The sequence below is a fragment of the Schistocerca gregaria genome, chromosome 9 (assembly GCF_023897955.1).
Source record: "Schistocerca gregaria isolate iqSchGreg1 chromosome 9, iqSchGreg1.2, whole genome shotgun sequence".
Classification (NCBI taxonomy): Eukaryota; Metazoa; Arthropoda; class Insecta; order Orthoptera; family Acrididae; genus Schistocerca; species Schistocerca gregaria.
The window spans coordinates 108,019,685-108,034,745 of NC_064928.1; the positions used below are offsets into that span (position 1 = coordinate 108,019,685).

The window sequence follows — 15,061 nt, forward strand, 5'->3', positions numbered from 1 at the left end:
TTGCAGGATGTCCCTGAGCACCACCATCCATCTAGCAACCACACTGGTGGAGGTATGGAACACTCTACCAGAGGAACTCTGGACCAACCTTGTGACTAACATGGGAGCATTGCCATCCGAGGTGATCACACATCTTATTAAAAACCTCCAGGGGAACATCATGAATTGCCTTTGAATAAAAGTGTCATTTCTGTTCATATCATTGTGTATTTCTTTGAGTTTCCTTATGTACTATGTTGCAGTAGTCCCTTGTGTGTCTGGTCCATGTTCCATTGACCTATGTTACTTAGCAGTGACACATCATGCGCAACTTATTTTCATCCTCAGATTGTGCACACCACTGTATTAAATCTGAGCACTGTTTAGGAAGGGTTATTTCCAACGAGGGTAGGTCAATTATTATCGGCAGATGAGTTATAAAATTTTTTGTTATCAAATATTAAACTTATAAGAACATCATTTTTCGATATAGTCTCCTTGCGTTTCAACACACTTTGTCCATCATTGTACAAGCTTCCTGATGCCCTCATAAAAGAAGCCAGGAATGCACAAAAAACAGATCACTGAATGTTGCTCTTATTTGGTGCAAACAGACAGCAAGGCAGTGATAACGAAACTAACGTAGAAGCTTGAAAAGTGCAAAGATACAACAAATAAAAAAAGCATGCATCATCAACATAAAACGAGAGTACTACAAAAATAAACAAAAATATAACTAAATTGCAGATAATAATTGACTTGCCCTTGTATTTAGTGAATTCACATTTGCAGAGTGGCATGTTATAATTATACTTCGTTCATCTTGGATCTCGGTGCATCAGTAAAATACTAATACGAATTCCTTCTCTCTATTAACATTTTGACTGTCATAGAAGTTACCATGATCTCTGTTTCTGTAGTTATTCCCATTATGATTTCTATCATTCTGATTATTATTGTACATACTTCTTTCTACTGCCCTACCCAGCCTGTCAACATATCACAAAAATTATTAAAGACAATCATCAGGTCCATGTACTAAATCCCATTGCAACCTTTCTGGTAATCTCCTTTTAAGTGAATCAATCATTGTCATTTTGTCAAACGGTTTGTCAAGGTGTGTTGATTTCTTAAGTTGATTCTTACAAAACTCTACTCCTATAATTAGGACTATTCAAAAATTCACTTTTAATTCTCCCCTGTTCAGCTTCTGAACAAATTTATTTAAAAACCTTTTTTGAAACTTTGGTATGTTTCCCACAGACTTAAATTTAAATTTATGCAAGACAGAGTTTCGCCTTCAAGACAGTTTTTAACAAATTTAATTTTTTGATTGTCTGTCATGCCTTACACAAAAATATCTCTACAGTGGTGCAGAAAATCCTTTGGCTGTAAATTGTCTGATAAGAAACTTTTGATTGAAGTGTTGGACCATACAATACCATTGTTTGAATAGGCTTTTGTGAATACAATTTTCCTGAACTGCTAAAACTTTTTGATCTAAAACATTTACATTAGTTTGCATATTGTTTGCAACATTTGAAATTTTTTGATCTAAACTACTTAAGTTCTGTTCCATTTTTTTCCACTACGGCCTTCTGTTCAACTCTGACATCATTAACATTCTTCATCTGTTTTGCAGATTCGACTGTGAACTCATTTTCCAAAACAATAAATTTATTTCCTAAGACATCAACTTTTTCATTCACACTTTTTCTCCCCTCTGACAACCCATTTTTAGCTCAAAAACCTGATTACTAAGTTGGTCTATTTGGTATTATACCCTATCCATTGTCCTGTTGTTTTCAGTTTTCAAGTCATTTAATTGTCCTTGTAGTGAAGTAAATTTTTTGGTTAACTGATAATTAATTGCACACTTTTTGCCACTGTTACCTGTCTTCATTTTCTCTAATTTTGCCAAACTTAACTGCAACATATCAGTTTTGACTGTTTGTTTGCTGACTACACTTTCACTCGCCTCAAACATGTCCTGACTGGGTCCCACAGCTTTCGCTTCTGCATCACAACTACTCTCATCTGTATTCATTTTGTTAACAAGCACACTAGTCTGCAAACAAATTAATTTCACAAACAGTTAGTACTTATCTTTCATTTTTGATGTCCCTCATCATTGTTGTAAAGTCCTCTCTCATTCAATCTGGTCTGTCATTTTTGGTAATACCTTGTCACTGTTGATATGACTTTGTTGAGAAGTCCTCGGTCTTCTTTCTTCTCGTGACTGGAAATTCATTCATATATAAACTGTAAATAACAGAAATCACTGTGCCTTCATCTGCATCAGACAAAACTTCATTATCAGTCAATTGATCCTGGTTGATACCACACTTGTTATATTACCCTCCCTCACATCACCTGTTGATTGTCATTCATTTCATAATAAATTCATTTAATAAGCTTCAAGAGGAGAAAGATTTACAATAAACTTTTTACTTTTCTTCTTTTCCCATAGTTGGCTCCAGTTCTTCATGTCTAGGAGTTGGTTCTTGAGGCTGAAATTTTTGACATTGTAGGTTCCAAATGACACGATAATGCTGAAGTAAGCCTGCTCTGTAATTTCTGTTTCTGTCATTTTTTTTACTCTGTCACATTTTTCTATATCACACTGTCTTTACAATCTCCACTTTAAAATATAAAAAATTATGTTATTATTGCCAAAATTAAAAACATGTCCATTCACATCAGGGGCATACCCACTACTACTTCAGTGTGTGTTACTAACAATATTCCAAAGAGTTTTTCAAATTTTGTTGACGAATGACTTCCTGTTAATTTCTATTATTATTTTATAAGTGAATCCAGAAACAAATTTAATAATTGGTGTCAGATTGTGCAATTAATAATAGGAATTTTAGGTGTGCCAAATATTTTATCATTTCAAATGTTTCTAAAAGAGGAGTAATTTTAACTGTACATATAGAGTCAATACATATTGATTGTCACAAAAAATAATAAATTAATTTCTTTTTATACATTTTAGCCTGAAATATAGGTCGTGGTATACAAAATCATATGAAATTCTTTTAGAAAAAGAACTGAGATAATATTAACCTGTTTAAAAGGTAGAAAGTACTTTTGGTATCAAAACCTTCTGTCGAAGAAAGGTAATGTTAGAGGAAGGTGTCCCCTCACAAAGTGCACTAGGGTGATTCATGCACTTGGGTAAAGTCACTGTGGTGGGGAGGGGTAGTGGTTAGTGCACCAGCCTAGAGAGTAGCAGATCTGGGTTTGAATCCTTGCCTTGGTACAAATTTTCATTTGTCACTTCAGCCTGCATATAAACATTTATTTGTTCAATAAACTTGTAATATATTAGACAGTGTTTCTCTTGTATCACAAAGTATGAGACTTCAGCAGCCTTTGCATACTGTTAGTACACAGGTGTTCATATTATTTCACTCAACCTTGTATGTGCTTGTTGATTTTCCAAAGGTGATAAAATATTTCAACAATTGTGTATACATTTTGACCTACTTTTCACTAAAAGATCCACTGGTTTGTGAGAAAGGTTTGCATACATAATTTATAAATATTTCCCACAAATTGTCTGAATTATGGTGAATTAAAGTTAAGTTCTGAAAACGATGCCATTGCCAACTAACAAACAGTCACCATAACTCAAGAGAGCAGCAGGGCTTGAGAGTGCATCAGGTATGACAAAATTCACATCTGGTGTGGTGATCTAGCTCTAAAGCATGTGTCTGTAAACTGAGAGGCTGTCGCATCAAATCCCAGCTGGGTCATTTTTTACACTCTGCTTTTTACCCTAGTATCCACCTCTCAATGATATGGAGATTTGCTAGAAATGAAATGTTACTCAGGTTCCACAGTAGCTCCCCTTTCCCTGGTTGGATAATTGGTTAAGGACATGTAAGTCACCAAGCTGAAATCAAGTTCATTGCAATCATTTCAGAACAACAACAACAACAACAACAACAACAACAAATAAAGAATCCAAAACGTGTGGTTTTCACTTCCTTATACATAAAGTAAAATGTTTCCTGAAAATCTGCTGCAGTTTGGGATCCAGCTTTGCTTAGTTTACATAAAGATAGTTTTGCAGCAGTGCATCAGATGACTCAACTTTCAGCTTTCTGCTTTCCTTGGATCAAACATAGATGCGCACACTTTTCTTTGTGTTGTGTGGCAAAAGACATTATTTGTTTGGACGCTTTTAAATGATGTAGAAGGCTGGTAAATGAATCTCCATTGGTGAGAAAGAGATGTAGGTTTTTTAAAGATCAGAAAGACATGGGAACAATCCTCTTGGATGAGATTCAGAAATTTCTTGCAGATGAATATACACAATCTTGAAATACTGCTACAGATGATCGAGGGATGCATTTCAAAATATCCTCTTTTTTTTCTACAAATAAAACATTTAGTGAAAGACTAATTCAGCTCCTTTGCTTCATTTACATACAGTACACTCTTTTAGCAGTGTAGCAGATAATTCATCTTTCAACATTCTTCTTCCCTTGAATGAAAACTAGATGTGGCCATGATTCTTTGCATATCCTGGGGAAGAAGTCTGCCATAAAGACTATATGACAAAGAACTGTGGCAGTGATTCTCAACAGTGCATCACAGTGTGTGCTAAGCTTCACAAGAAGAGTACTTAAGCATGTTTTTCCCTTCATTTTTATTTTGTGTGTGCCACCACAGCCAGCCCCTGATACATACATGTAAATTCATACCTCCAAACAACTTTCCTAGCAAGTGCTGCTTATGTTGCATAAGCCACGCAGTGGCATGTTAACAAAATATGTTATGCCAGATAAGTCAACAGACATTGCTAGCTGTGTGAAGCTGGGTAGGGTCACTAGCATTACAAAATTCCTAGTTGACAAAAATGGATGACAAATGACATAGCTAAAATGATTTCCTTATTCGAGTATCATGTTATCAGTTTTGAATGATATACACAGGTCTTTCACTTTAGTGCCTCGAGATGACTGGGTGTTTGTGTTGTCCTCATCATTTCATCCTCATTCATGGAAAAACTGAGCAAAGGTTGGGAATTTGTACTGGCATTGAAAACCGCATAGTTGAATGCCCCACAAACCAAGCATCATCACCATCAGTTGGTTGGTTTCATATTCTGTAGATCATATTCTCAATAATACTCTCCCCCCCCCCCCAATCTATCCTCTCTCTCTCTCTCTCTCTCTCTCTCTCCCTCCCTCCCTCCCTCCCTCTCTCTCTCTTTCTCTCTCAAATTGCTCTGTGGTAGAGTAGGAGTTGTTAAGGAGAAAGAAGTTAAATTGACACTGATGGAAGAAAATTGCAACACCTACAAATAATTCATACAGATAATGAAATTTCAGAATACATTTGTTTATGTAACATATTTAAATGATTATCATTGCAAGATCACAGGTAAATGTAAGCACGAGATAAGCCACTGCAAATGTGAAATGCTGGTACATTAATAATGAGTATAACCACCAAAATGTTGAATGCAAGTATGCAAACATTTGTGCATCATGTTGTACAGGTGCCAGATGATCAGATTGTGGGATGGAGTTCCCTGCCTGTTACATTTGGTCAGTCAATACAGGGAGAGTAATGCTGTTTATGGATGACAGAGGAGTTGTCATCCAGTGATGACCCATACATGCTGAAATGGAGACACACTTGGTGACTGAGGAGGCCAAAGCAACATGTCAACACTCTGTAGAGCATGTGGGGCTAGAATACTGGTAGGCAAGCATTATCCTGTTGAAAGCAACCCCCCCCCCCCTGGAGTGCTGTTCATGAATGGCAGTACAGCCAAAGTCAAACCACCAGATTCATGTACAAATTTGGTCCCAGAGTGAGTGGCATAACCATGAGAGTGCAGAGTGCAAAACTGCATCCCAGGTCATAACTCCAGGTGCAGGTCCAGCGTTTATAGCACTCAGCCAGGTTGGTTGCAGGTCCTCAACTGGCCTCCTAACCAACTCACAACCATCACTGACACTGAGGCAAAATAGACCTCCACCCTACTCTCTAGTGAGTTCTTGTTTGACACCACTGAATTTGCAAATGGCTGTGGGTTGGTGTCAGTGAAATGTATGCCACAGGGCATCTGGCTCAAAGCTGTCCTTGCAGTAACCAATTTGTAACTGTTTGTTTTGTCACTAAGGAGCCTGCTGCTGCATATGCAATACAATGCACCAGAACCGTACACCAAAGGTGATGGTCTTCCTTCTCAGAAGTGCCACGTGGACTGTCTGAAGGATGGTCGTCTTTCATCCGTACATTCTTGTGACCACCACTGCCAGCAAATGTGTGCAATGGCTACTTTCCTGCCAAGTCTTTCTGCAGTATCACAGATGGAACATGCAGCTTCTCATAACTCTATTACGCAACCTCATTTAAACTCAGTGAGGTGTTGTTAATGGCATCTTTGTCACCTCGAAGACATTCTTAACTAACATCAACTCACCATGTCCAATCTACATTTACATCTACATCTACATCCATACCCCGCAAGCCACCTGGCAGTGTGTGGTGGAGGGTACCTTGAGTACCTCTATCAGTTCTCCCTTCTATTCCAGTCTCGTATTGTTCGAGGAAAGGAGGATTGTCGGTATGCCCCTGTGTGGGCTCTAATCTCTCTGATTTTATCCTCATGGTCTCTTCATGAGATATACGTAGGAGGGAGCTATATACTGCTTGACTCCTCGGTGAAGGTATGTTCTCGAAACTTCAACAAAAGCCCATACCGAACTACTGAGTGTCTCTCCTGCAGAGTCTTCCACTGGAGTTTATCTATTATCTCCGTAACGCTTTCACGGTTACTAAATGATCCTGTAATGAAGCATGCTGCTCTCTGTTGGATCTTCTCTATCTCTTCTATCAACTCTATCTGGTACGGATCCCACACCGGTGAGCAGTATTCAAGCAGTGGGCGAACAAGTGTACTGTAACCTACTTCCTGTCCTTTCGGCTGCATTTCCTCAGGATTTTTCCAATGAATCTCAGTCTGGCATCTGCTTTACCGATGATTAATTTTATGTGGTCATTCGATTTTAGATCACTCCTTATGCCTCCTCCCAGATAATTTATGGAATTCACTGTTTCCAGTTGCTGACCTACTATACTGTAGCTAAATAATAAGGGATCTTTCTTTCTATGTATTAGCAGCAAAGGTAACTAACACTCGTGGCTGTTACAGCATGTATTAAAAGCAAATGTGGTTTGCATTCTCATAGTGGTCCTTCCAGCACCCCTCTCAGGTGAATGGTGTGAATTTTTAATTGACGTTATCTTTCAGGTGTAGAAACATATCTGTCAAGTTTGCACTTGTTCTGTAACTCCTCCTTGGTGCTGTTGACTTTTTCCATCAATGTATATTTGAAAACACTTTTGCTGCCAGTCAGACATTTTATTTCAGTAGGCTGCTTTTTAAAGAGTTTTGTAGTTGTATATTGTGCTTCTTTCTGTGCTAAAGTTAGATTCAGAAGAGAGAAATGCAAACCATTTTCACTAGTGATGGTTGCGTTCATTTCTGCCTAGCTCTGTAACTCATTAGTCTGGTTATTGCAGGGGATGTGCGGCCCTACCTGGTGGCAAGCATGGTTGTCAGCTCCATATGGGCTGGCGCGGGCTTCTCTCTGTTTGCCGGTACTCTCAGGGTAAGTATTGACATACAGTAATGACCACTAACCTGCTTTCATGATGCAGGTTGTAGTCAACAGTCGGTCAACTGCACGTTCTGAAGCTGTTAACACAATGATGGATTTATTATGCTGTCCAGCTTGAGAAGCTAATTAGCTGCACCTAATTCAAACATTTGCAATGAATAAAAAAATCAGACTAGTCTCACCAGCTGTACAGGTGCAATTAAACTACATCATAATTGATGCAGCTAAACTGATCACATTTACCCTTTTCAAAATTATTGACTATAGACAGAAAAGCTGTTATCCATAAACCAGCAAAGATTTAGAAACCTTGGCTTGTGCAACACACAGCTCACCCTTATCACATCCTGCAAATCGTAGATGCCACCAGGTAGTCTATATTTCTAAATTTCCTTTATGTACCACAGTGTAGATTGGTGACAAGGAATTAAGCATATGGAATAAATTATCAGATATATAACTAGCTTAAACTCTTTTTGAGTGACACAATCCACTTCATTGTCCTGAATGGCAAGTGTTCATTGGAGGAAGGGTAATGTCAGGACTGCTGCAGAGAATCTTGGTAGGACCACTCTTGTTCTCCATGTACATAAACAATCTATTGGATAGGGCTGGCAGTGATCTGAGACTTTGCTGATGACACTCTTATGGCTGGGAAAGTGTCATTGTTGAGTGTTTAACGTGTTTAAGGCATGGGAGCCTTTGTCAGTGTATATCAGTCTCTTTGTTTTATGTAACTGCACAGTATAAATGAATTTAAATTGTCATTTCTGTGTACAAAAATCAGAAAATCATAAGATATACATTTGGAGTAAGGCTTACATAACTAACCTGTTGTGTGTATGATCCTGTTCAAAAAATAGAAAACCTATTAGTACTTTCTTTAATATGTATCTTTTCTAATTGAAATATAGAAATTAAAATGTTACAAAATAATTATTCCATTTTATAAAATATGCATAACTTAAAATTGTCATAAAAGTACGAGGGTTGACTGAAAAGTAATGCCTCCACCTTCATAATTCTTCAACAGTTGGCAGTATTGGTATGCGGCAGCTACTGGCTTCTTCTGTAGCCTCTTATCTACAGCTCCAGTTGGCGAGAAGTCTTAGCATTGAATGATTGTGCTGTTACAGTGTAAAGTATGGAACCCTGAGCAGGCAGTCAGTCAATGTGATTTAAGCAACGTGCAGTCATTGAATTCTTGACAGCAGAAGGTGTCACCCCAAAGGAGATTCATCAGAGAATGAAAGCAGTTTAAGGTGATTGTGTTGATGTGAGTACTGTGCATCGTTGGGCAAATAAGTTTAAAGATGTTGAGGTGGGAACATCTAACCTGTATGACTAACAGAGCTGTACATCCTGTGACAGCAACCACCGAGTTTCACAAGCAAAATGTTTACAGATTGATTCAGGATGGTCGTCGTATCACTCAGAGCAGGGCCGGTACAAGACATGTGTGAAACGTGGGGCCACACGGGGCAGCACTCTCAACATTCGTGTCCAGGAGGGGATTCGAAACCAAACCTCAAAACCAAACAGGGAGCGGCTTCAAGAACTGTGGCATAGTGCCTCGACTACCTGCCAACTGCCCCTGTTGAACAAGGGGAGGGAGGAGGACTAATTTCTTCCTCACAACTGTGGCATCACTCTCATGTTTACCCCAGATGAACAGAGAGGGGGAAGCAGTCTGGCGTACATGCCCGTATTCTTATGAGTGGAGTGCTGCGAGCCTGTTACACGCCGTGTGTTTACTCACAACTAATTTTGCAGAAGACGAAATCTAATTTGGAAATTTGAATGCAATGTTTGATACTGCGGTTACATGTTAAGCCTGAAGCAATTTTGCTAAGCCCTTCAATGGCAGTTTTGAGTGTTTTATTCTTCCCACATTATGGAAAAAAATGGTTGAACATTGCTACAGTAAAAAATGTCCAACACCTACAATGGCTAGAAGTATTCTGAATGGGTAAATACGCTGTGAGTAATTACAGGGGATAAAGACATTGCCAATAAACCTGGCATAAGTTGGGTTTCAACGTATTTTTGAAAAATTTTTCTATCCGTTTCTGAGTGATAGTCGGATGTTTTGGTTTTTGAGCCATGAAACACTTGTCCCTGCCTGCATGAACAACAATTAAACTCTGACCAGCACCTCTGTTTGACAATACTGCTCACACACTATCACTTTGCCTACATTTATTTACTGTATAATGCATATGAATCCATGTTTCATCTTAGTAAACTACTGGTCGCTTTGATACTGATGAAAACCTGAGAAAGTATGGTCTTTTAGCAACTATGCCGTCTCGTCCACACAAAACAAAATGTTAATTTTGACACCTTCTAAAACAAAAATCTGTTGACAGAACATTGCTTCTAAGGATTTCCTTGCTAGCTTTGAAGCTCATTTCTATTTGACAAAAATTGTGCATTTTTCACAAAGTTCCTATTTCCTTCTATTGTTTGTAATGCCATAGAAATTGCTGCCTGATAATACATTTACCCATATCATCAGTCACGTACTTATTGTGAGCTTCTTGCTTCTTCTTCTTGGGTGCTAGTTTAACCGTAGCCTCACTACACCTAGTTCCTGGTGCTGCTGCGTCACCATTTCGCCTTGTTGCGTTCCCTACAACGAAAACTATAGAATTCATTTTGGTAGTTGGCCGAGGGAGTCAAGATTGTTCAGAAGCACTTTCATGGCGTTTCGTAAGAAGAGAAGAATTGGTGCGTCCAAATTTATTGCAACTGGGGATGTAATAGGTAAGTGCTTTTCATATAACGTACAATTAGTATTGCACATGCGTGTTACTCATAAGTTAGAATTTTTCTCCTTCAAGATTGCAGAATAAGAAAATTTATTTTTCTTATGATCTGTTACTTCAAAAATTGGCAAGTTGGCAAATAAGCACACGTTGTCCCAATAGCTAGACTCAAAATGGCTCAAATGGCTCTGAGTACTATGGGACTTAACTGCTGATGTCATCAGTCCACTAGAACTTAGAACTACTTAAACCTAACTAACCTAAGGACATCACACACATCCATGCCCGAGGCAGGATTTGAACCTGTGACCATAGCGGTCGTGCAATAGCTAGAATGAAAATAACATGAAGAAAAGTGAAGTGATTATTTCAATGACTAATTTGTTACCCCTTATTCCATAATCAGATACGAAAGAAGCGACACATGGAAATTACGACAGATGTAGAGTGTCATTTCTTTGAAATGAACAACTGCAATGCAGTGAGTTAATATATTTTGACTAGCATTAGTACCCGTCGACGCCCGGGTGTGTATTTATTGCATTATTATGTTACTCTATCTCCTTATTCTTCCTCTCTCCATTGTCTTCTGGCCCACTCTTTGACAGTTTCACCTATGTCTGTAATGAAATTCGGCCTGAAATTCAATTTCATGTGGATCAATTCTTATGACTTCATCTCCTGAACAGTGTATCCTACAGTAATATAATTTTCCATTTACGTGCCGTGGAATATCAGGAAGTTGTCCGCGAAGTGTGTTGCAAATAAAGTTAGTGCACTGACATTAACAGTTAGTTTCACTTAATCATTCTTTACAGGCTGGATCGAAACATGTCCGACGATAGAAAAAGACTGTCTGGCAGTGAATATAGGAAAAGACTGGTGCTGAAGGAAGATGATGGTAAGAAGCAAAAGGATGCACTACAATGATATTTCAAGCCAAAGAGAGAACGAACTAGCAGTGGCAAGGGTGGGAAAACAGATCCAGAAAGAACAGAAACTAGTGGAGGTACTGCAGCTACATCCTTATCTTCAGGACATGACCAGAGAGTTGATGAACACAGTACTGTGACCAGCGTATACAGTAGCAATGCTGACGGTGGGCCATCCACAACATGTTCAACAGACCTCGTCTAGACTCAAGACTTGCTTAATGATGAAAGCTCCGAGATTGAAACATCAGGCAGAACTGAAATTAAGTGACCTGATTCAGAAAATACTGGAGGAACATCAGACATAATTGACTCAGATCCCGGAAGATGGTTGAAAATTATTACCGACTACATTTGGACGACTCAGGTCATGCAAGATCCTCCCAAACGCATTAAGGAAGCTGAAGAATGTCCTAAAAACTGTGCACTACAGCTATTCTTTTAAGAATTTAGAATAAGCAGATGGACATTGGTTGGTGTACTCAAAGAGCACAGATACTGTGTTCTGCTTTTGTTGCAAACTTTTTTCATCATATACAGTAAAAATTGCAAAGAACAGTATAAGTGACTGGCAACACCTTGCTTCGTATCTCGAAAGTCACAGGAAGTCTACCGATCATTTGAATTCACATAAAAAGTGGATCGTGTTTTCCGAGGAACTGAAAAAGTCATGAACTATTGACGCCCATCATCAAAGGCTTCTGAATACTGAAAGCAAACATTGGAAAGACGTTCTTGAGTGCTTAATAGCAATAATTCATTTCCTGGGTCGGCAATGTCTCCCTTTGAGAGGAAGTACAGATACTCTCTTTCAGCCTGACAAACGAAACTTCTTGAAACTCATTGAATTATTTGGAAAGTTCGACACTGTGATGATGGAGCACCTACACAGAACAAAGCAAGGTGAGAAAAAGGGTCATCATTATCTTCGAAAAGAAACACAGAATGAAATAATTCATCTTATTGGATCATCTATAACCAACAACATTCTATTAATGATGAAATCTGCAAAGTATTGCAGTATAATTCTGGACAGCACAACAGATATTCAAAAGTTGAGCAGATGACAATTGTAGTATGTTTTCGTCCAGGAGACAAGACTCGACGGGGTATGCGATATCCAAATTTGAGAGCATTTCCTGGGATTTCTCCCAGTGCCCGATTCCTCAAGCTCAGCTTTGACGCAGGTAGTACTCAAGCTCTTGGAAGATAAAAAAAATCCTATTGTGTAATATGAGAGGGTAGGGATACGACAATGGAGCAAACATGAAAGGAAAGAAGTCTGGTCTCCAAAAAAGAATTTCATATATGAACAAGAGAGCATTTTATGTACCATGTAGCAGTCACTTATTGAATCTTGTTGTAAACGATGCTGCTATGTCTTCTAAATATACTGTTTCCATGTTTTCGTCAGTGAAAAGCTTGTATGACTTCTTCTTGTCCTCCGTTCGACGTTGGGATGTCTTGAAGAAGTATCTGCCTAGCCTGTCACTGAAGCCACTGAGCGATACTAGGTGGGAAAGTTGCATCGATGCACTTACTCCCCTGAGGTTTCAAATTGGAGGTGTTTATGATGCACTGGTTCAGATACCAGAAGAATTTGATGGCATGACAGCTCACGAAGCAATGTCACTTGCCAATCAAATAAAAACATTACACCTTTCTCACTTCTCTGGTAATCTGTTACAATGTTCTTCTTCACATCAGCATAGTCAGTAAGATCCTCCAGACCATTGACATAATTGCTTCTGAGGCTGTGGAAATGCTTGAAAAAACGAAAGCATATTTTGAGACCTGCAGAACAGAATAAAAGTTTGTATCTTTATTGATGGATTCCAAAGAACTGGCTACAGAATTAGAGCCAGAAGATCTAATGTTACCATGGATAAGTGTTTACCGGCGCCGAAGTAAGAAGCCAATACACTTTACCCATGAAGGAAGGGATGAGATAATAGATGTCCCAACAAAACGTTACAAGACTGAATTCTACTATTTTCTTTTAGATATAGTAACCACATCTTTGGATGAGAGATTCAGTCAACTGAAATCTGATTGTGATTATTTTGATTTTCTCTATGGCATCGGCAAGCTGAAGAATGCACCTCCTGACAGCCTGGACACAAAGTGTAGAAACCTCGCAGCCATTTTGCAAGATCATGAGTCAAGTGACATTGATGCGCTGGAGTTGGGGAAGAACTAAAAGTGCTTTCAACATTGTTGAAACCTGGAATAGGTCCAAAAGAGACACTGAAGTTTATAGCAAGACATAATTTTTGCCCTAATGTTAACATTGCTCTGAGAATTCTCCTAACACTCCCAGTGACAGTTGCAAATAGAGAGAGGAGTTTCTCAAAACTGAAATTGATAAAGACATGCCTCCTATCAACGATGAGCCAATCTCATTTGAATGATCTTGGAACAATATCTATTGAGCACAAACTAGCAGAGAACTTAAATTACACAGATCATGTGAAAGAGTTTGCACAAGCAAAAGCCAGGAAGGTTCGATTTCTCTGGTACCTTTTTAAATTTTTATATTATGATCAGTGTCTTGGTTATTTACTGTGTTGTTTCTTATTTTGTTCAACATTAAATAGTTATTGTAAATATTATTCTTCAAACCAAATTATTGTTAAGTTGCAAATAAATTTTGTTTTCCATTGAATACATTATTTGTTCACAACCATTGAAAAATGTTTATTTACGTTAACTGTAGGTTCATGCCATGCAGGATTAGCCAAGTGGTCTAAGGCGCTGCAGTCACAGACTGTGCGTCTGGTCCTGGTGAAGTTTGAGTCCTCCCTTAGGCATGGGTGTGTGTGTTTGTCCTTAGGATAATATAGGTTAAGTAGTGTGTAAGCTTAGGCACTGATGACCTTACCAGTTAAATCCCATAAGATTTCACACACATTTGAACAGTTCTGTAAATTCAAAAGGCTTATTAAAATTAGCTAGATTTCTGCAATCAGGTTTGGCTCCATTTTTGAGCTGGTGCTCAGCGACTCTTTTGAACAAATCTGTAGAGAATGTCACCAATCACTCGCAATTTTTGTTTTTATTTTCTAGATCTATAAAGATTTCAGGCACAGTGTGGCCATTCTCAATGCTTTGAGTTATGTTCACATCTATACCGTCATGCTGAATGTAACTGTCAACATGATGGTTTAGATGTAAGCACATATAAAAAGCTTTGAGACTGGCCACTCAGTGGCCGAAACCTAGGTAGATCTGAAAAGTAAAAACAAAAAAAGGGATTAATTGCTGACATTTCCTACAGATTTGTTTAAATAAAATTCCACAAACATTTCGTAAAAAAAGAAAAAGAAAACATGGAGGGGGGGGGGGGGGTGAGGGGGGCGGCAAATTAGTAGCTCGCACAGGGCGGCACTTGGGCTTGAGCCGGCCATGACTCAGAGAGAAATTGCAAGCACAATTGGCATTTCACAAGGACATGTGGTTCACATTATTGCTTTGCTTGGCTATTGGAAGATCTGTGCATGATGGGTATCCCGGATGCTGACTCCTAAAATGACAGTGCACAGACTTGAAATTTATCAGGAACTCCTGTTGCATTATAAGAATGAAGGTGACACCTTTCTCCATTCAATTGTGACAGGAGACAAAACATGGGTAAACCATTATGACCCAGAGACGAAACGTCAGTCTATGGAACATCAACACAAAGACTCGCCCCAGAAAAAGAAATTCAATACGCAGCCCTCAGCTGGAAAAA

General features: G+C 38.6%; 1 protein-coding gene across 1 annotated transcript in view; it reads left to right on the top strand.

Annotated features, from left to right (window-relative positions):
• The window catches only part of LOC126291861 (uncharacterized), a 69,712-nt gene that overhangs the window by 17,373 nt on the left and 37,278 nt on the right, over positions 1-15,061 (top strand). Inside the window, exon 4 of the mRNA XM_049985582.1 lies at positions 7,531-7,619. Coding sequence (XP_049841539.1) covers positions 7,531-7,619 — 89 coding nt within the window. The remainder of the gene's footprint in view (positions 1-7,530; positions 7,620-15,061) is intronic.